At 49.1% G+C, this 23,081-nt stretch overlaps 2 protein-coding genes across 5 annotated transcripts in view; one reads left to right on the top strand and one right to left on the bottom strand.

Annotated features, from left to right (window-relative positions):
* The window catches only part of LOC134927354 (cytosolic beta-glucosidase-like), a 146,512-nt gene extending 131,915 nt beyond the window's left edge, over positions 1 to 14,597 (bottom strand). The window contains exon 1 of one of the 4 annotated variants that reach the window (XM_063921712.1): positions 14,506 to 14,597. The gene's annotated coding sequence lies outside the window, so the exon portion shown is untranslated. Of the gene's footprint in view, positions 1 to 13,290; positions 13,380 to 13,761; positions 13,838 to 13,895; positions 14,030 to 14,505 lie in introns of those variants that run through there. The other 3 variants (XM_063921729.1, XM_063921702.1, XM_063921691.1) reach the window with 3 other exon arrangements.
* ADGRA3 (adhesion G protein-coupled receptor A3) overlaps positions 13,435 to 23,081 on the top strand; it is an 89,229-nt gene continuing 79,582 nt past the window's right edge. The window contains exon 1 of the mRNA XM_063921678.1: positions 13,435 to 14,105. Within this exon, the coding sequence (XP_063777748.1) occupies positions 13,924 to 14,105 (182 nt within the window). The 5' untranslated portion in view covers positions 13,435 to 13,923. The remainder of the gene's footprint in view (positions 14,106 to 23,081) is intronic.

Genomic DNA, 23,081 nt, shown 5'->3' with positions numbered 1-23,081 from the left:
TAGACGCAATGTTCCAATGGGGACCATCGATGTTTGGAAAAACCTGCTTTTTTTTTGCAAATATACAATTTTTTTTAAATAAATTCATTTTTAATAAGTTTAAATACATGTTCTTCACCTTATTCACTCATAAAAAAAATAATTACCATTTCTGAGTGGTTTTTGGGAAAAAAATTGTCAGTTAAGTGGATAAACTATTAGTTTAAATCTAGTATACACCATTGGTTTAAATTTAATATACAAAATCCATACCACCCAACATGACCCATTCCAGGAGGGACAAAATGCTCTCTACCTGGACTTCCTTCTTAGGTTGTCCCTTGACAATTAATGGATTTGGAGCAGTTGTTCACGAAAACTGCTCCAAAGGCCCTTCAATACATTGGAGTGATATTAAAATAATGTGAAAAAGGTGTAAAAATAACGTTAATAAATAGGCCTCGAAATCATGAGTTATTAAATTAGTTGCATAGATTGGTATTAAGTATGATAGAGCAGCCCTAATATGTGTGTTACATATAAAATTTATACACAAATACATTATTTTGTGAATAGAAATAACAAGAACACTGAACAAAGTTACACCTTACTTGCTGACTTTCCCTGAACGTTGGGCAGACAGGCTGCTTGCAGTGTACCGGTCACCTTTTCTGTGTTACTTATAACCTACTTTTTAAAAACACACTTCAGGAAGATTGTGGATGGCATACTCGTTCGTCTGACAAGTGCGTCTTACAACTGGCTTGAGAGTTTGAAACATCTATATATTTATCTACAGCTGTCATGTTTCTTTATTTACAGAGTTATATGACAGATAGATAATGAGGGTAAGGTGCAATGTGATAGAAAGCTGAGCTTTGAACCAAGTACTTAAGTTTTCCAAACCGTGCGCTGTTGTTACAGAAAGAGCCTGCCAATAAGTTTGCTATGTAGCAGGGCCGTAACTAGGTGTGTGCCAATGGAGCATTGCCCACAGCGCATATGCACTGTGGGCGCACTATCTGGCAGCACCACCCGCACGGCCAGCCGCTCGCCATGTCTCTCCCTCACTTCCTTCCTCCCGTTGCTGCAGCTCTTATATGTAGTGGCATGCGCTCAGCTCCTCAGCTGCTGAGCACACCCACCATACAAGTAGTGACGGACTCGGCAGGGGGACAGATGCCCCCTGCCAAGTCCCATTTTCCGTAACTCGGGTCAGCCGCTGAAAGCTGCTGTGTTGCAGCATGGGCCACCCGGCACCGAGCTATTTTCAGATGAAGTGCCTGTGAATGTCAGGCCCTGCCCCCTTTCTATTCCTCTCCTTCTCTGTGTGCTTTCAGTGATAAGTCAGTGCGGCCAAGTGCTTGCCACGAATGAAGATCTGACAGCACCGCTGTGCGCCTGGCCCCAACAGTCCGAACCCATCTCTCTGAATCCTCCTGTCCTCAGAACCTGCCTCCTCTTCTCCCCAGGCTCCCACCTCCTCCTGTCCCAGAAAACGCAGGATTCTTACAGAGAGGTATATATTATATATCTATCTATCTATCTATCTATCTGAGTTTAACCTGCTTCTGAATACAAATGAGGTGTGTATGTATGTGTTAAAATAGGATTTTAATTACCTACCGGTAAATCCTTTTCTTGTAGTCCGTAGAGGATGCTGGTATCCACATTAGTACCATGGGGTATAGACAGGTCCATTAGGAGCCATTGGCACTTTAAGAGTTTGAGAGTGTGGGTTGCTCCTCCCTCTATGCCCCTCCAACCAGACTCAGTCTAGAAACTGTGCCTGAGGAGACGGACATCTTCGGGAAGGATTTTACACAGATAGTGGCGAGATTCACACTAGCTCACACACAAGGCAAACCAAGCTAACTAGCTTGAAACATCAGCAACAGCTGAACAAGATTACTTACAAAGTAGCAAAACAGTACTTAACCTCGAACTAAGCAGTACTGAACTAAATAACCACTGCAGGATCACGAAGCGCTGGGAGGGCGCCCAGAATCCCCTACGGACTACGAGAAAAGGATTTACCGGTAGGTAATTAAAATCCTATTTTCTCTTACGTCCTAGAGGATGCTAGGGTCCACATTAGTACCATGGGGATGTACCAAAGCTCCCAGAACGGAAGGGAGAGCGCGGAGGCTCCTGCAGAACCAAGTGACCAAACTCAAGGTCCTCAGACGCCAAAGTATCGAACTTGTAGAACTTTGCAAACGTGTTCGACCCCGACCAAGTAGCTGCTCGGCAGAGTTGTAAGGCCGAGACACCCCGAGCAGCCGCCTAGGAAGAACCCACCTTATGAGTAGAGTGGGCCTTAACAGACGTAGGACACGGCAAGCCTGTCGTAGAATACGCATGCTGGATAGTAAACCTGATCCAGCGAGAGATCGTCTGCTTAGAAGCAGGACACCCCATTTTCTTGGGATCATACAGGAAAAACAGAGAGTCCGACTTTCTGTGAGGAGCAGTCCTCCTCACATAGATTTTTAGAGCCCTTACAACATCTAAAGGACTTTGATGAAATTGAGGAGCCAGTCGCAGCTGCCACCACAATAGGTTGGTTGACATGAAATGCCGACACAACCTTCGGAAGAAACTGCTAATGTGTCCGAAGCTCATCTCTGTCTTCATGGAAGATCAAGTATGGGCTTTTACATGACAAAGCCCCTAACTCCGACACACGTCTAGCAGAAGCTAAGGCCAACAAAGTGACAGCCTTCACATGAGAAACTTGACCTCAACCTCCTGTAGAGGCTCAAACCAGTCTGACTGGAGGAACTGCAACACCACGTTAAGATCCCAAGGTGCCATAGGCGGTACAAAGAGAGGTTGGATGTGCAGAGACCCCTTCAAAAAGTCTGAACCTCAGGGAGGGCAGCCAACTGTTTCTGGAAGAAAATGGATAGGGCCGAAAATTTGGACCTTTATGGATCCTAATCTCAGGCCCATATCCACACCTGTTTGCAGGAAGAGGAGAAAACGTCCCAGTTGAAACTCCACCGCAGGACTCACACCAAGATACATATTTTTTCCAAATACGATGGTAATGTTTTGACGTTACTCCTTTCCTAGCCTGTATCAGGGTAGGAATAACCTTGTTCGAAATGCCCTTCCGAGCTAATTTCTGGCGTTCAACCTCCATGCCGTCAAACGTAGCCGTGGTAAGTCTTGATAGGCAAACAGCTCCTGCTGCAGCAGGTCCTCCCGAAGAGGAAGAGGCCTCGGCTCTTCTAGCAGGAGATCCGCGTACCAAGCCCTTCTTGGCCAGTCCGGAGCAATGAGGATTGCCTGAACTCTTGTTCTCCTTATGAGTTTGAGAACTCTTGGAATGAGTGGAAGTGGAGGAAACACGTACACCGACTGGAACACCCACGGAGTCACTAGGGCATCCACCGCCACTGCTTGCGGGTCCCTCGACCTGGAACAATACCTCCGAAGCTTCTTGTTGAGACGAGAGGCCATCATGTCGATTTGGGGTTCGCCCCAAAGATCTGTTACCTAATTGAACACCTCCGGATGGAGACCCCAATCCCATGGATGGAGATCGTGTCTGCTGATGGAGTCTGCTTCCCAGTTGTCTACTCCCGGAATGAAGACTTCTGACAGCGCCAACGAGTGTTTTTCTGTACAGAGGATGGTTCTTGTTACTTCTGACATTACAGCTCTGCTCTTCGTTCCGCCCTGTCGGTTTATGTAAGCCATTGTCGTTACATTGTCCGACTGCACTTGAATGGCCCGATTTCTCAGAAGATGGGCCGCTTGGAGAAGACCGTTGTACGCGGCTCTTAGTTCCAGAATGTTTATCGGCAGACCGGCTTCCAGATTTGACCACCTTCCGTGGAAGGTTTCCCCTTGAGTGACTGCGCCCCAGCCCCGGAGACCTGCATCCATGGTTAGAAGGATCCAGTTCTGAATCCTGAACCTGCGGCACTCCAGAAGGTGAAGTAACTGCAGCCACCAGATGAGTGAAATCCTGGCCTTTGGCGACAGACGTATTCTCTGGTGCATGTGTAGATGGGATCCCGACCACTTGTCCAGGAGATCCAGTTGGAAGGACCGAGCATGAAATCTCCCGTACTGCAGAGCCTCTTAAGAGGCCACCATCTTCCCCAGAAGGCGAATGCACTGATGAACTGACACCCAGGCTGGCTTCAGGACATCCCGGACCATTGTTTGTATCACCAACGCTTTTTCCACTGGAAGAAACACCCTCTGCACTTCCGTGGTTGGTTCCAAATGTGATTTTGGATGATTCAGGCTCCAACCATGTTCCCTGAGAAGCTGGGTCGTGAGAGCTATGGACAGTAACAGCTTCTCCTTGGACGATGCTTTTATCAGCAGATCGTCCAGATAAGGAATTATGTTCACCCCATCTGCGGAGGAGAACCATCATCTCCGCCATCACCTTGGTGAATATCCTCGGTGCTGTGGAGAGGCCGAATGGCAGGGCTTGGAACTGAAAATGACAGTCCAACAGTGCGAATCAAAGATAAGCTTGATGCGGCAGCCAAATCGGAATGTGGAAGTATGCATCCTTGATATCCAGGGATAACAGGAATTCCCCCTCCTCCAGACCTGATATTACTGCCCTTAGAGACTCCATTTTGAACTTGAACTCCCTCAAAAAGGGGTTTAGTGATTTTAAGTACAGAATGGGCCTGACCGAACCATCCGGTTTCGGTACCGCGAAAAGGTTCGAATAGTAACCTTTGTTTAGCATCTGGGGAGGAACTGGTATGATAACCTGTGCCTCCACCAGCTTCTGGATGGCTCCCTGTAGGGAAGCCCTGTCTGCCGGCAAAGCTGGCAAGCCTGATTTGAAGAACCGGTGAGGAGGGAGATCTTGAAATTCCAGCCGGTACCCCTGGGACACAATATCTAGTACCCAGGGATCCAGGCCAGACGACACCCAGATATGACTGAAATGTCTGAGTCTCGCCCCCACCGGGCCTACCTCCAGGCCGCGCTGTCCATCGTCATGCTGAGGACTTTGGTGTACCAGAAGCAAGTTTCTGATCCTGGGAACATGCAGCAGCAGGTTTCTTGGATTTTGTCCGACCTCCTCTAAAGGTGTTGGACGGTATGGCCTTTCTTGTTTTAGTGACACGAAAGGACTGTGATGCCGCTGAAGAAAACGGTTTCTTCACAGCAGGTGCAGTTGAGGGAAGAAAAGGTGACTTACCCGCTGTAGCCGTGGAGATCCACGCATCCAACACTTCCCCAAAGAGAGCCTGACCTGTGTAGAGTAGAGTCTCCACACCACTCCTGGATTCCGCGTCGGCAAACCACTGAGTCTGGTAGGAGGGGCATAGAGGAGTCAGCCCACACTCTCAAACTCTTAAAGTGCCAATGGCTCCTAGTGGACCCGTCTATACCCCATGGTACCAATGTGGACCCCAGCATCCTCTAGGACGTAAGAGAAATATAACATACTGGACTGGTTAGTATACTGTATATGAGTATGTTATATTTAATACATGCATACACACACTTAATTTTCATTCAGAAACAGGTTAAACCCAGATTACTCATGGGGCTGGGCAGCTCATATCCCTATGCTCCACCACCACATAATGGAGCAAATTGGGGGGGATACAGGAGGGGCAGAGCTAATGATAGTGACCCACTCCCTTTCTACTATGTGTTATGGAGGGGGGATCAGTGCATTCAGGGTTTTTTTCTTAGATATTCAAACCTCCTCTCCTACATGTGCTAGTGCCAGCCAGCTCCCCGTCCTACCCAGCACCACTGCTCCTTCTCTTGTCCCAGCCTAGTACTCTTGTCCCCCCTCTCTTCCCTCCTCCTGTCCCTCCTCTAATACTCAGCACCCATCCTCCTGTGTCCCCAGCACCACTTTCCGCACATCAAAAAGATGAGGAGCCATAATGTATTGCAGGCAAAGCACAGCGGCCCCCAGCCAGCTCATAAAGAATAAGATAAAGGTAAAATAAATAAAAAAATTGATTTTGCTATAGTTTAAAAACGTATTTGGTTGTTTAGTTTTCCAGAAGAGGAGCAGTAAAAGGGGGCTGTCTGGCATAATGTGTAAACGGGGGCTCTACCAGGTGCAATGTGTGTAAGTGGTAATATCAATTGGTATTATTTTGTGGCCACGCCCGTCCCTACTTTTAATATGCAGGGGGGAGGGGGGGGGGGGTTGATGCTGTTTCTAGCACACAGCACCAAAATGTCTAGTTGCAGCACTGATCACATCTGACTTCCGCCTACCCAGCATGGGGACAGTTGCTATAGCAGGGACTCATTTTTTTTTGTTTTTGTTGTAACTCTAAGCTTTTACACATAATGAAGCCTGCACGGATCATAGTGGCAATTCAGAGTTGCAGTAAATTTGTTAGCAGATGGGCAAAACCATGTGCACTGCAGGGGGCAGATATAACATATGCTGTGAGAGCTAGATTTGGGTGGGGTGTGTTCAAACTGAAATCTAAATTGCAGTGTAGAAATAAAGCAGCCAGTATTTACCCTGCACAGAAACAAAATAACCCACCCAAATCTAACTCTCCCTGCACATGTAATATCTGCCCCACCTGCAGTGCACATGGTTTTCCCCAACTGCTAACAAATTTGCAGCTACGATCAGATCTGAATTACCCCCATGATCTGCGCAGAGCTTCTCCCAAACTTGCCAGCCACAGGCAGTTCTTACCCTTGTGCCACGGCACTATTTTCAAACAGACCTATTGGTGCCATTTTCAAATATAAGGTCGGCACCGGGCGCCATGTGTGGACTGTGTCTCGGCCGCAGCGAGATCATAGTTAAAGTCCCGAACCTGAGAGAAGTCAGCAAGGTACCAGGACCTATACAAATGTAATTTAATGACTTGGATGCGCCAAAACACCTGGAATGGCTCTGGCGATGCAGAGATTAAAGAGCCGCTGCAGCAGAGACACAGTCCCAGGTTGCATTGCTGTGATCTGACCGCTGGTGAACGGGAACTGCTCCTGGTGCCACAGCACTACAGGGCAGCTGGGCTCAGTGACTGCATGCTAGGGGACCTGGGGGTAAATTTACTAAGATCATGTTTGATGTTAAACCACATAACTGGATATTGCTACGAGTTTAGTGAAAAACTCCAGATTTATTAAGAATCGTTTTTGAGTATCTATTTTCTTCCGATGGTGATACAAGTCATTTTTCGGTCTAAAACCCTGTTGGATTGTCCCTGTTACGACAGACTTCGAAAATCACTTCCTATCCTTTTCCTGTTGGTAGAAAGCATCACATGCAACGTTCACCAAAAAAGTCTTATAAATCGTACAAACACGTGCACTGTAGTGACTCCAAAACCACTTTCAGCTACAGGTATTTCCAAATAATCCACATTGCTGAAGCTGTTTTGGGCCCCTTTTATTTGCATCATGAATAAGGCTAGGTGAATCTGAGATCTTTTTATATCGAAACACGCCACAGATTTGATCTGTTTTAACAACACAATTCTTAGTTAATCCGGAAATTCTATTTCAGTCTATGAAAACGATTTGAGGTTTTCTCCAATGGTCTAATGCCATCTAAAATCATGTTTTACATGTGATTTCCAATCTGTTTTAACTTAAGGCCATAGTTAGGGATCATTGGTAATTAGTCGACACTACCCTGGAAGTGTTGCAGCAGCATATTCACACATACCCAGAGGTAGGCGGTTCCAGTTGCTGATAGCAGGGATTATTATTATTACATTTTATTTATAAGGCGCCACAAGTGTTTCGCAGCACCGTACAAAGGACAGTACAGGGAGACAAAACTTAGCATTATGGTAAATAAATAACAGAAATAGAGTACAGGTAACAAGGATCACCACACATTCTCAAGACATAATACAGCTAAGATGTAAGTATTGAGGGAGTGATCATTGTACTACTAGGGGCTGGTGGCCATAGATGGAGATGAGCCTTTACCAGCAGGAGAAAAAGCGGGTATAGATGGTCGCTGAGTAGGTGAGAGCTGCTACTGAAATGTGTCGAGAAGAGGGCTTAGATAACAAGAGGAAAGAGGGCCCTGCTCTGAAGAGCTAACAGTCTAGTGGGGAGGGGCGACAGACAGATGACATGAGGTGCAAGCAAGCTTGAGGTAGCCTGATGGCAGTATGTAAGCAAAGCTGAGATGTTCAAGGCATGAGGCAGGGGGATGGAGGAGCGGCCTCAGGACTCGGTTGTGCGTCGGGAGGGTACGCTTTGATGAATAGGTGGGTTTTTAGTGCCCGTTTGAAGCTTTGCAAGGTCGGGGAGAGTCTAATGGAGCGGGGGATTGCATTCCACTGAGTGGGTGCAGCACGGGCATAGTCTTGAACTCGAGCACTAGAAGCAGTGACAAGGGTGGTGGAGAGGCGACGTTCATTGGTCGACCGTAAGGGGCGGGAGGGTGTATTAAGGGAGAGGAGGTTGGAGATGTAGGGGTATATGCAATTGCGGTCGAATTCCCGAAATTGTCGAATTTCGGGTCATTTTCGACCAAAAAAAAAAATCGCCTATTCAATTCAGTGCTTTCCGACCAAAAAACGGACTTTCAAAATTCGACTTTTTGAAATTCGAATTTTTGCAAATTCGACTTTTCTGCAATGATACAAGTGCTGCAATTCGACCAAAGCATATTCAATTCAAGTTTGGAAATTCGACAGCAGGGCTTTTAGACAGCAAATTCGTCATTTTCAATCCGCCACACTTTGGAGGGTGAAAACAAATAAAAAAATTTTAAACATGTTTTTTTTGGTGTTTTTTTTTTTGGGAATAGCAGATCTATTTATATTAGAAGGGATTAGGTACTTTTTTTTTTTTTTTGGGAGGCACAAATATTATTTATATATTTTTTAAAATATTATTATTAATTTTTTTTTTTTTTTTAATGCTGGAACGGTAAAATCTAAAAAAAAAATGGCGTGGGGTCCCCCCTCCAAAGCATAACCAGCCTCGGGCTCATTGAGCTGGTCCTGGTTCTAAAAATGCGGGGGAAAAATTGACAGGGGATCCCCCGTATTTTTAAAACCAGCACCGGGCTCTGCGCCTGGTGCTGGTGCCAAAAATACGGGGGACAAAAAGAGTAGGGGTCCCCCGTATTTTTTACACCAGCATCGGGCTCCACTAGCTGGACAGATAATGCCACAGCCGGGGGTCACTTTTATGCCGTGCCCTGCGGCCGTGGCATTAAATATCCAACTAGTCACCCCTGGCCGGGGTACCCTGGGGGAGTGGGGACCCCTTCAATCAAGGGGTCCCCCCCCCCAGCCACCCAAGGGCCAGGGGTGAAGCCCGAGGCTGTCCCCCCCCCATCCAATGGGCTGCGGATGGGGGGGCTGATAGCCTTTTGTGATAATAAAAAGATATTGTTTTTTCCAGTAGTACTACAAGTCCCAGCAAGCCTCCCCCGCAAGCTGGTACTTGGAGAACCACAAGTACCAGCATGCGGGAGAAAAACGGGCCCGCTGGTACCTGTAGTACTACTGGGAAAAAAATACCCAAATAAAAACAGGACACACACACCGTCGACAGTAAAACTTTATTTCATACGTCGACACACACATACTTACCTATGTTCACACGCCGACATCGGTCCTCTTCTCCATGTAGAATCCACGGATACCTGAAAAGAAAAGTTCAATATACTCACCTCAGCCATGGTCCAGAGATACATCCACGTACTTGGCAAAAAAACAAACCGCAAATACCCGACCACCGGACTGAAAGGGGTCCCATGCTGACACATGGGACACCTTTCCACGAATGAGACCTGTCAGTGACAGCTGTCACAGACAGGTCTCTAAGCCAATCAGGAAGCGCAACTTCGTTGCGCTCACCTGATTGGCTGAGCGCTGTCTGTACTGTGACAGCGCATCGCACAGCTCCCTCCATTATATTCAATGGTGGGAACTTAGCAGCTAGCGGTAAGGTCACCCGCCGGTCAGCGGCTGACAGGCGGGTGACCCCACCGCTACCCGCAAAGTTCCCACCATTGAAAGTAATGGAGCGGCTTTGCGAGGCGCTGTCACAGTACAGACAGCGCTCAGCCAATCAGGTGAGCGCCACGGCAGTAGCGCTTCCTGATTGGCTGAAGGGACATCAGTGACAGGAGTCACGTGATGTCCCGGCATTCGGGGAAAGGGGTCTAACGTGAAAGCATTGGACCCCTTTCATTAGTCCGCTGGATCGGTGTTCGTTTTTTTTTTTTGCCAAGTACGTGGATTATCTCTCTGGACCTGGATGTACCTCTGGACGCTGGAAGGTGAGTATAATTTTTTTACAGGTACCTCGGATCGTCGGAGACCGTGGCAGTCGGCGTGTCAACATAGGTAAGTATGTGTGTGTCGGTAGTGTGTAATAAAGTTTTACTGTCAAGGTGTCTGTGTCCTGTTTTTATTTGGGTATTTTTTTCCCAGTAGTACTACAGGTACCAGCGGGCCCGTTTTACTCCCGCATGCTGGTACTTGTGGTTCTCCAAGTACCAGCTTGCGGGGGAGGCTTGCTGGGACTTGTAGTACTACTGGAAAAAACAATATCTTTTTATTATCACAAAAGGCTATCAGCCCCCCCATCCGGATGGATGGGGGGGGACAGCCTCGGGCTTCACCCCTGGCCCTTGGGTGGCTGGGGGGGGGGGACCCCTTGATTGAAGGGGTCCCCACTCCCCCAGGGTACCCCGGCCAGGGGTGACTAGTTGGATATTTGATGCCACGGCCGCAGGGCACGGCATAAAAGTGACCCCCGGCTGTGGCATTATCTGTCCAGCTAGTGGAGCCCGATGCTGGTGTTAAAAATACGGGGGACCCCTACTCTTTTTGTCCCCCGTATTTTTGGCACCAGCATCAGGCGCAGAGCCCGGTGCTGGTTTTAAAAATACGGGGGATCCCTGGCCAATTTTTCCCCTGCATTTTTAGAACCAGGACCAGCTCGATGAGCCCGAGGCTGGTTATGCTTTGGAGGGGGGACCCCACGCCATTTTTTTTTCGGGTTTTTCACGTTTTTTTTACCGTTTTTTAAAATTGCGGCAAAATCCGCCAAATCGGCCGATTTTCGCCCGCGACTCTGGCGAATCCGTTTTTCATTGAATATGGTGAATTCCGGAAGCCACCTTCCGGGATTCACCTGTCGAATTGAGTCGAATTAAAAAACGGCGAAAATTGCCGCGAATTCGACCGCAATTGCATATACCCCGTAGGGAGCAGTGGAATTAGAGATGGCCTTGTATGTGAGGGTGAGGAATTTGAAGAGGATTCTGTAGGGGAATGGGAGCCAGTGTAGATTTTGTTGAAGGGGAGTGGCAGATGTGGAGCGGCAGGAGAGGAAGATAAGCCTAGCTGCGGAGTTCAGGACAGATTGGAGGGGAGCAAGATGGGAGCAAGCGAGGCCAGTGAGAACATTGCAGTAGTCGAGTCGTGAGATGACCAGTGAGTGGATAAGATTAGTTGCACTCTGGGAGAGAAATGGCCTGATACGAGCAAAGTTGCATAGCTGGAACAGACAGGATTGTGCCAGAGCTTGGATGTGGGGTGCAAAGGAGAGGAAGGAGTCAAGAGTGACGCCCAAGCAGCAGAGTTGGGGAACGGGGGAGATGGTGGTGTTGTCAACAGTGATAGAGATATTGGTAAGGGGTGTTGCTCTGGATGGGGAAAGATGATGAGTTCAGTTTTGTCCATGTTGAGCTTTAGAGAGCGCTCAGACATCCAGGAGGAGATTGCGGAGAGGCAGCTGGAAACCTGAGAGAGGACAGAGGGGGACAGATCAGGAGAGGAGAGGTAGAGTTGTGTTTCATCAGCATAGAGGTGGTATTGAAGGCCAAAGGAGTTAATGATGGACATCAAAAGCCCACCATCAAATAATGGCTGAGCTTCTGCCATCAAAACTTTCAATGTGATAACTAACCCTCTGATTAAAATAATTTGAAAAGAATAAATATTCATGGGATTTGCACGAGCAAAAAAACGTTAGTGCACGCAGAACACACCTGTAGCACGGCCGGCTGTGGGCAGGACTGGTAGCGCAATTGGTGGAGATAATGAGGGAACTATTGGAACAACATGGTTATCATTTGATGGCGGCAAACATTGGAACACCGCCGTAAAATGGTAAGAGCACTACCATCAAATAAAAAAATGGGTATGGGTCATTAGGTCGACAAGATTTAGGTCGGCAGTCATTAGGGCGACATGGTCATTAGGTCAACATGAACAATGCCGACATGGAAAAAGGTCGACATGAGGTTTAAAAAAAAAAAAACTTTTTTGGTGTCGTTTTCTTCGTAAAGTGACGGGGAACCCCAATTAGTGCACCGTGTCTGCTCGCCACGGGGAAGGCTTTGCCTTTGGGCAAGGTGCCCCGCTCTGCTACCACTGTGCTCGGCACAGGTTACCGTTCCCAATTGTAGCCCATGTAGATCGTAAAGTATGAAAAAGTTTAAAAAAAAAAGAAAAAAAACTTTGAAATAGTCATGTCGACCTAAAGACCATAAGCCATAAAAAACATTGATAGTTTGAAACTATCGCCTTTTTATGTCCATCCTTAGCCAGTGGCATGAGCCTGGGAGAAGTGGTTTCAGACTGTCAGTGCAGGTGCCCGATGGTGGCGAGCGGAGTTACCCTCCTGTACTAACAGGAAATTGCAGTAAAACCCACACTTTCCATATGTACTAAAGCCCAGACGCTGGGTTTGCGATGCGGAGGGTAGCACGTTGGCCTACAGAGGCTGATGGCCTTCTTTCCGCAATGGTGCTGTCAGAGGGATTTGATCGGATCCCTGCCAGCACCCCGTGCACAGTGCAGACTCCCGAGTGATAAACCTGGAAGTCCAGGGACCAGCGCCCATGGCAAAGGGCAGCTCTTATCGGGAGAGCTGCCCTTTGCAGTACCAATCGTCTATGTTAATACATATGTGATTAGTATTGGGATGTACCGCAAGAGGTTGGTACATCCTGCCCAGTGAGAGGGAATCCCTAGGAGTGAAGTAACCTCCCTCCGTTCTATCAGTGACAATAACACGGATTGCCTGATGGAGACAGCTACAGTGTGTTCTCATAAAGTGTGACTATGAGTAATACCTGTCCAGAGCTGTGCCGGGTGTACAGATTCCCAATTCCTACTCTCATTATTATAAAGTATTTGAAGCAAAATAAATGTACTACAAACTGGAATTAGCGCTGTAGTACATTACAGACAGCCACATGGGAGTAGAACTGAAGCGTTCATTAAGGGTACAGGCATTAGTATGAGACACATGCAGCACATAGCAGGGTGTATGTAACAATCAGCAGCGGGTAACTGGGGGCCGGGTGTTCTTCTCTGTACAGTATGTGTTACATACCCGCCGGGGCACTGCCGCCCCTCACCGTATAATGGCGCACACGCAGCGGCCCCGACCCCGAGTCACAGCAGCCCCCCCACTGGCGGCGGCATGTCTGAGCCTGGAGAGGAGGAGAGTGAGGAGGGGGCGGGAGAGGAGCCTGGGCCGGGGACAGGGATGACGCCGGTATCGGAGGCCAATACCGCCAGGCAGCAGCGCCAGCCCGTAATGTGAGAGGGGGCAGGAGGCCTCTCTCCCGTCCCGCCCGGGGGCCACAGGCAGACGGCGGAGGCGGCAGGAGCACGGACCTCCCAGGCTGCGCTCCCAGCACAGAGACCACCCGGTAACCAGAGACCCCCACACCGCCCCCAGCCGCCAGGCTGCGCCCACCCCTCACAGCCAGAGTCCGACAGCAGCAGCCCGCCCCCACTAGCCTGAGAGACCCCCGACCTGCAGCAGCACTCCCGCACACCGGGCTCCCCCCGCACTCACCTCCCTGACGCAGAGGAAAGACTCCCGCCCGCACAGGGCTATACACCGGAGACCCCCCCCTCCTACAGGACACAGACCACCCCCCTCATTGGAATACAGACTACCCCCAGTACCCGGACAGCAGCAGCACGTACTGAGTAGCCGCAGCCCGGGCTGGCTGTAATGGAGGCCTGGGGCCTGCTGCTCGCCGTACTGTCCGCGGCCTGGGCGCTGCCCCCCGGGTGTAAGCAGGACGGGAGACCCCGGGGCACGGGCAGGGCGGAAGCGGGGAAGGTGGTGTGCAGCGGACTGGACGCCGGCAGGAGCCTTCCCCTGGGAGCATTGCCCAACCGGACCACCACCCTGTGAGTACCGCCTTGTTTCATAGCTGTGGGACTAGAAGTCCCAGCATGTCTTCCTGCCTCTGTTCTACCACAGCAGCCGCAGAGCCCCATGTTGCTTCCTCCGACCAGTAAAGTTTGTTGTTTACATCTGGCATGGTGATATGTGCCTGTGTAACTACTAGTCCCAGCATGTCTCTCAGTCTGGAGCTTTAACAGGCCACCCTATGCGCTGGTGTGCTCATACTAATACCCTCCACCTCAATATGCCAGGCAGGGGCATGAGTAGTGGTTGCTCAGACACCCATATAACTGACTCTTATGACCCCTACCAACTTGGAAGTTGGGGCATGGGCATGATCTGTGTTGCAGGTTGCTAGTGTTAGATGTGCTGTGGTTATGTGAGTGGGCACAGTATACATACCTGGTGCCAGGTGGTCATCACCCTGCTTACTGTGCTATGGGCATAGCTTTCCTTTGCTGTCTGTTTCTCATGTGTTATTGGCCAGAGTGGCACCTTATATACCCTTTGTACTCCTTTCCTAAAATGCCTATCAGTATTTTATGTTGGCTGGTATATCATTGCAAGGTCCTGGGGAAGGCTGTACTTGGCATGACAGCTGGCCTTACTGTGGCACACACATGTACAGTAAACACGGAGCTGGTAACAGTGCACATCTGTTCTGGGAGACTGCCCTTGGGGTAAACCAAAGTGTGCTATTGTAAACTACACTCACGGTCTGTTCAAGGCACCATGGCTTGTTTTATGGCGATGGTTTTAAATTGTAACTATTCAAATACATTCTTTGGTTTATGCACTAGCCATACCAGCTTTAAAGTGCCATAATGTTTCAGTGTGATTTCTTGTACTCCTTCTTTATTTTTTTATTTTGTTTGTGTGTGTGTGTTTAGGAAATAAATGTATCCTCTAAACCAACCAGCTACCTTTATTATGTCATCATTATCTCATATTTCCAATTTGGTGAGGGCGCTTCCATCGTGTTTTAAGATCTGTCACCAACACTGCTCCAACTCTGAATTCATTTGGTCAGAATAACCAGTCTAAAGGGCCCCATACACTAGAACGATTATGCCCGATTTCAGCCCAATTCGGGCATTCATCCCGATATATTGGGTGAAATCGGGCATTTTGGCTGTGGATCGGATCCGATGCGCAGCCCCGTGAGCATCTGATCGGATCCTCCAGATTGAATGTGCTGCACATTCAATCTGGTCCGACCCCGCAGGCGTGGCTGGGATTGGCCAGGATCGCCCAAGATACAATCGTATGCAAAATGACAGCATACAATGTATCTTGGGTGATCCTGCTGCCGGGGTGATCGCCTGCGACATGACATATGGACATGTCGCAGTAGTGTATGGGGCCCTTAATTGTTGAGTGCAAATAGTGTTCACTAAAGTGCGGGTTAGTGCATGTGCAATTTCAGCTTCTCTGATGTCTTTGAAAGTATTTGGTATGCTTAGCCGGCGCTGAGGCTCCTGTCGGTCAGCATACCGACCGCGGGATCCCGGAAGCAAAATGCCGCGGGGAAGGGGGGGGGGGGGTTCTGGTTGCCAGAAAGCCCCTTGCAGGCCACAGGTTCTATCCCCACTCGAGTGGGAATGGTCTCTGCTAGTCGGCATGCCAACTGTCGGGATTTACAGGGTTCAGGATGTAGCCGTCTGTTTTGTGACCAGCGGTCTTCAGACCGCCGGTCATATAACTACATCCCCTTTGAAACTAGCATTGATTAATATCTCCCAAAGGCATATATAGGATATCCTATTAGGAGCTAGACGAGTTCCCCTTTGTAACGGCATAGAAATTGTGGCAATGGCACACCAACTCATCCACGCTCATCATTCTGATTGTGCCTCAGGCTCATGGACTTTTGTACTCAGCCAGAAGTACTGTAAGTGTGGCACATAGCTTCACTTACCCGTAACGCGTGGCTAATAGGATCAGCCCCATAGTTTTGGTTTATGTTCGAAATATTTTTATTACTGCATAAAGTAGATCATTTGGGAAACTCAGAAAATGTTGCCTTCAGCTCCAGGTAAAATGGTCCCCTTGGATCACCGTTGATCAACTGACTGGTGTCTCACAAGCCAAAAACATCTGTAAGGATTTTTTTTTTCTTATGTAGATAAGATGTAGCCTCCATGGGGTCAATTCTATTCGGCAACTTAAGAATAGCGCCGGGAATTAGCTCCCGACGCTATTCAATTCAGCTACAGTTAAGTCGGCGATGGCCCGTTCTCGCCGACTAAACAGGTTGAATTGTCGGGAGAACGGGCATTCTCCGACTTAACTCCCCGGCGCGAGGCTGATTCCCGACAGAATCAGCCTCGCGCCGGCCGCGAGGCAGCACTTTTGTCGGGTTTCTACTCTCATCCCCCAGGGATGAGAGAAGAATTCCCGACAATTGCGGGTCACTAGCAGCTGAATTGAATAGCGTCGGGAGCTAATTCCCGGCGCTATTCTTAAGTTGCCGAATAGAATTGACCCACATGTCTTTATGTGAACTGGTTCCACCAACGCGTGAGAGGCCACACGTACATTATGTAAGGTTAAATAACCCACTCAGAGCAAATAAATGAAAGAACCCTTTTGGAGAACTATTTAAAAAAAAAAATCTTATGGCAACCCTGATGCTGATGAACTGTCCACATCTTATGGAAACACTCGGTTCAGCTACTTTGTAGGGTGTTTGAGAAATGTGGCGTACTGGAAAGATTTTCTAATGAAACGGTAATTGATATATCTAGGTTACTTATGTGGAATGTAGTTAATATCCCGCCAGACGGGATCCTGGTGGTGAGAATACCGACACCGGGATCCCGACCGCCGAGAATGCCGACAGCTGCGCCAGGGCTTTTCCCACTCGTGGGTGCCCACGCATTCTGGCGGCCGGGATCCTGGTGTCGGTGTTCTGACCTCCGGGGTACCTGCCGCCGGGATTCCATCCCCAACCCATTTATGTCTCTCTTTGCTTTACTATCCACTATACCAGTGCTTCTCAAGTAGTTCTTGCTTACCTCCAACAGGTAATTTTCTCAGGATATCTGTAATCATGCACAGTGAGTTTATCTATCTTGCTGGGTCATTAGTTATGCCACATGTTTCCAAAGACTGAAATCCTGAAAACATGAGGACTGGTTGTGAGAACCACTCCACTAAACTGAAGGTTTGTAGATCTGCTGTGTGTCATTCTATTGCAATTGCTCTTATCACTCAGTTAACCAGACACAGGCTCTCTCACCTATAAACAATACTACATTGGTGATAGAAAGGTTGTAAACCATTTAGTAATCTTTTTTCCTGCATTAACTCTTATTCAGGATATAACAGATTAGCATTTTCCAGTCTGTGACCCACCTACTTCCCCCTGCAGTCTGTGACCTGTTGGGCAGCACTGTACCTGCATTCCATCGTGGAGCACACCGGTATCACAATTCGCATCCAACTTTCATTCATGTTGTATTACACGAAGATTATTGTCTTAGAACAAGATCAGCGTGTTTAATACAGATGTATTCACCACTAAGCATCTCCTGTCCATGCACTGCGCTTTATATGCAAATAGACCTTTTTGTCCCACGTTTTTGATACCTACAATAAGACAAAGTGGTTCTGTGAAGCAGAGCTGGAGCCCTATGCTGTATGAATACATGGACAGTAGTGCTTCATTGTGATTACGGAGTTTAGTTTTAATTTCAGTTTTTAACTAAATAAGTGTACATTTTTATAACTGGCAATATAGGGTATAATTGTTGTAGTTTACCATATGCATGGTGTGATTGTCCACCTATGTAAGCTCTCATGAGCAGGGCCCAACTCCAACTGCACCAAATCCTGCGGTTCACTGCCACCTGATACTTATTTCAGTGTCAACTGCTGATGCAGCTATGTGTGTGTGTATGTGTGTGTGTAATATATATATATATATACACTAGGTGCTTCATCGCGCCCTACGGGCGCTCTTCACACCGTCGAAAGGGGCTACTCCCCCCTTAACCCCTGCACGCCTTGCTGCGGTTCAATATTTGTATGAGTGGATAGAGGGGATAGAGAGACGCGGGCCGGTAGGGAGGGGATAGATAGAAGGGGGGCGGCAGGGAGGGGATAGAGAGACGCAGGGCGGCAGGGAGGGGATAGAGAGACGCAGGGCCGTAGGGAAGGGATAGAGAGACGCAGGGCCGTAGGGAGGGGATAGAGAGACGCAGGGCCGTAGGGAGGGGATAGAGAGACGCAGGGCCGTAGGGAGGGGATAGAGAGACGCAGGGCGGTAGGGAGGGGATATATAGAGACGCGGGGCGGTAGGGAGGGGATAGAAAGACGCGGGGCGGTATGGAGGGGATAGAGAGACGCTGGTCGGCAGGGAGGGGATAGAGAGACGCGGGGCGGTAGGGAGGGGATAGAGAGACGCTGGTCGGCAGGGAGGGGATAGAGAGACGCGGGGCGGTAGGGAGGGGATAGAGAGACGCGGGGCGGTAGGGAGGGGATACAGAGACGCGGGGCGGTAGGAGGGGATACAGAGACACGGGGCGGTAGGGAGGTGATACAGAGACGCAGAGCGGTAGGGAGGGGATACAGAGACGCGGGCGGTAGGGAGGGGATACAGAGGCATAGGGAGGAGGGGATAGAGAGAGGCGGGGCGGTAGGGAGGGGATATAGAGACGTGGGGCGGCAGGGAGGGGATAGAGAGACGCGGGGCGGTAGGGAGGGGATAGAGAGACGCGGGGCGGTAGGGAGGGGATACAGAGACGCGGGGCGGTAGGAGGGGATACAGAGACACGGGGCGGTAGGGAGGTGATACAGAGACGCAGAGCGGTAGGGAGGGGATACAGAGACGCGGGCGGTAGGGAGGGGATACAGAGGCATAGGGAGGAGGGGATAGAGAGAGGCGGGGCGGTAGGGAGGGGATATAGAGACGTGGGGCGGTAGGGAGGGGATAGAGAGACGCGGGGCGGCTGGGAGGGGATATAGAGACGCGGGGCGGTAGGGAGGGGATAGAGAGACGCGGGGCGGCTGGGAGGGGATATAGAGACGCGGGGCGGCTGGGAGGGGATATAGAGACGCGGGGCGGCTGGGAGGGGATATAGAGACGCGGGGCGGTAGGGAGGGGATAGAGAGACGTGGGGCGGTAGGGAGGGGATAGAGAGACGTGGGGCGGTAGGGAGGGGATAGAGAGACGCGGGGCGGCTGGGAGGGGATAGAGAGACGCGGGGCGGTAGGGAGGGGATAGAGAGACGCGGGGCGGTAGGGAGGGGATAGAGAGACGCGGGGCGATAGGGAGGGGATAGAGAGACGCGGGGCGATAGGGAGGGGATAGAGAGACGCGGGGCGGTAGGGAGGGGATAGAGAGACGCGGGGCGGTAGGGAGGGGATAGAGAGACGCGGGGCGGTAGGGAGGGGATAGAGAGACGCGGGTCGGCAGGGAGGGTCCCCAGTGAGGAAGCTGATGAAGAGAGGGGGGAAAGTAGTGGAGGGGGAGGGCACCACAAGAGGAGACTTGTGTAAAGAGGCGAGCAGACATAGAAACAGTGGGTAGGATGGCCGGAGGGACTCACCGTTGGGGCTGTGGGCGGCTGCTGCTGGCTGGTAAACAGTACAGTGTCCAGAGGCGTCACTTGGTCAGCATTTCAGCATTACTGTTACACACATCTCTCCCCCCCCCCCCCCCCCCCCCCCGCGGCCGAAAAGGGGGCGTGGCCTCGCAGGTCTGTTCTCTCTCGCTCCGGGGGTGTTTCCAGCTTGCCTGTAGATGCTGGCAGCCCCCGGAGACTGGAGAGTGTGTGCCGGCTGTGTGACAAGAGGAGAGTGCTGCAGGAGATGACGTCACTGCAGCACTCGCCTCCTGTCACAGCAGGAGAGCTGACAGCGGGATTTGTGCGGAGGAGGCGGCGGGTCTGTGTACACGGCGCAGGGAGGGCTATGAGAGCCTTCTCCTACGCCACCCGTCCCTCCTAATGTGTATGCCGGGGGCGGCATCAGCCGTTGTTGTTGGGCCGGCGCCGCGGCCGGGGAATCAGAGCTGCTGATGGGTGGGGGGAGGGGAGAGAGATGGACAGGCAGCAGGAGCAGAGACTTGCTGACTCCGCCCACCGCTGTGACTCCACCCAGCGTTACGGGCACAGAGTCACAGATTTAGACAAATATATAGGAGATACATACACACACCCTGTACTTGTCCTATATTGTCTTCAACTGTATTTCGCTGTTTTCCTGGTCTGATTATTCATGTACTCTGTAATTGGGTGCTGCGGAACCCTTGTGGCGCCATATTAATAAAGAGTGATAATAATAATATATAGTTGGTGGTCTGGTGATCATCACTAAGCTGTGGGAATTGTACTATGGACGTAAAGGGAAGAAAGGCATACTCAGACATAAGCTGACTACAGTAAGGCTGTGTTTGTGTTACTTGAAAGTGAGGCAGACCTAAACCAAGCCACCCAATGCCTGGGGGCTGGTGCAGATACATGATGATAATGACGGTCTTCAACACTAGCTAGCCGCTTGTAATTGGGTGATTGCTGCTTCACGTTCTAAAGCCCCGTACACACGAGGAGAGATGTGTGCTGAGCGATCTAGCACAAACGCTCAGCGCACATCTCTCCCCAGCTCAGTACACAGTGTGATGTGTGCTGAGCGAGGGGGTGCTCATTTCACCCAGCGGTGAAATGAGCGACCTGCTAGATTGTGCCTACATGCAGGCACAATCTAGCACCGGCGATAGCGAGGCGCGGGGCCCCGCATCACTATCGCTGTGGGGCATACACACGGAGAGATCCGTGCTTAAATTGTAAGCAATCTGACTAGATCATGCATGTCCAAACTGCGGCCCTCCAGCTGTTGAGAAACTACAGCAAACCTGTGTCAGGGCATGCTGGGATATGTGGTTTCACAACAGCTGGAGTGATTTTATCGGCGTATTCTGGAATAAAGTTATTGTTTTAGTTTTACATACAAAAGTTAATGTTGTGTCTGCTGTATTATACATCAGTGGTTCTCTACCTTTTTAACCTGGGTAGCTCCAGACAGCCCATTTGCTTTATTTGTACTCCCAATATGCAATGAATGTAATTGATATTGGATAATGTTAAAGCACTTCAATAAATAAAAACATTAATTGTTTTATAAACAAGATTAAAAACAAAACAAATGAGCAAGAATAGACTGACTGAATTTAGAGACATTACAATTAAAGAAAAAACTACGAACGACAATAGAACTACAGAACCACATTGGCTTTTTTTTTTTTTAAATTAAGTTACAGGGATACAAATCTTTAGACTATTTCATTATGACATTGTTGTACAACTTTATTAGACCTATTCTGTTAGAAATGGACAAAACATAGTAAATTATATTAGCATGCACTATAGGCTGATGTCATAGCCAACAAATTGTAACACTGGGGACGTTGTGCCAGAAATGATATGGATTTCATTAAATCCAAATAATCTTTTCATGCAGGAAACACCAATGATCGTGACATTGTACTTTCCTGTCTCTCATCAGGGTCCAAATGTGATGCACGGGGTTAGAGATCCTTAGGACACTGCTTTCCCTATGTGTCAAACTATCACCTGAATGCCCAGTAGGACACTTGATCGATATATTGTAAGTTGGGTGCTTTTGGCTTTCTAAGGGGTCAGTTCAATTCAATGCGGCTTGAATAGTCCCTCCCGGAGCTATTCTATTTAGCGTGATGCTGTCCCCGACTAGAGGATTTCTTCTTCCACCCTTTCAGGGAGTACGGACATTCTCCGACTTAGCATCTTGCTGAATTGAATAGCTCCGGGAGCTCCCTCCCGGTGCTATTCAATCCGCATGAAAATGAATTGACCCCAAAGTGTGGAACCAGGTCCTGTTGTAATTGATGGCAGTGAAATTAATAAGGATAAGGATTTCAGCAAATTATAACCTTCTGTGATTTTCAGGGGTACATGAAAATCACGGTAACTACTTTTTGGGAGCGTTTGTCCTTTCAGGTTAAGCAAATCATGCTAACATGAACTTCATGTGAATGAAAATCCCCATGTTCAAATAGCAGTGAGATTCCCTGTAAGTTGCTATAATTACTAAACATAAGGTAACCCAACGTGTGACCGTTTGTTACTGTAGATAACCATGTAAGTATGTGTGTATGTATGTACTATACTATGTGTATGTGTGTCTATGTATATATAGAGATATATATAAATTTATATATTATCTATTACACCCCTCCTTTGTTATGTTTATCATGAATAACAGCAATTCTTAACCATACTTTTCATAGCGGTTGATTTGCGTTGGAAAATAGCATTTATATACATTTTTCGAGAGAGACAATTGTCTCAAGTGCCCAATTTCTAGTTATGTGATTAATCATGGGCCCAGCTTTGGTCTCTTAAACTAACGGTGGAGCAAACCACAGTTTTCACATGTCGTCATTTACTCTCAAAGCTCAGAGAAGAATTTTAAAGATGAATCATTTCTGTAAACCACATGAAAGACCTTTGCAGCTTTGTGGTTTCATTTATTGTTTAGACATTGTGCTAAAGGATTGCTACAAGAGTCAGTATCACCTGGCTGGTCTGGTGCCCCTCAGCCGAAAAGATGCATGTACACACTTGTTCTCATTGTTTTATGTCCTTTATTTGTTGCTAATACGGTATGTGTAATTAGAGTGAGGGACTTGCTATGACATTTAGGGGTATATTCAGTTCAAGTCGGATCATCGGAAAGGATCCGTCAATGCACTATTCAATGAGTGGGCAAATCCGACTGTCGGATTTGGCCGTTCCCGGTGTCTCGTCCGTGCTGCCACAAAGCCCAGTGCCGGCTGAGCGTCCTCATCCTCCCCGCGCTGCTGCTGCTCGCCCCGGTGCCGTGCGGCGCCCAGGCCGGCTTCTCCTTTCTGGGCCCGGAGCACTGCCCCTCATCCTGGGCTTCAAGCTGGTGAGCAGCGACCAGGTGACCTGGCTGTCAGAGAACGGGGAGCTGCA

This window comes from Pseudophryne corroboree, chromosome 1 (assembly GCF_028390025.1).
Source record: "Pseudophryne corroboree isolate aPseCor3 chromosome 1, aPseCor3.hap2, whole genome shotgun sequence".
Lineage (NCBI taxonomy): Eukaryota > Metazoa > Chordata > Amphibia > Anura > Myobatrachidae > Pseudophryne > Pseudophryne corroboree.
The sequence above is the reverse complement of the archived record's forward strand: the minus strand, read 5'-3'. Positions and strand labels throughout refer to the sequence as shown.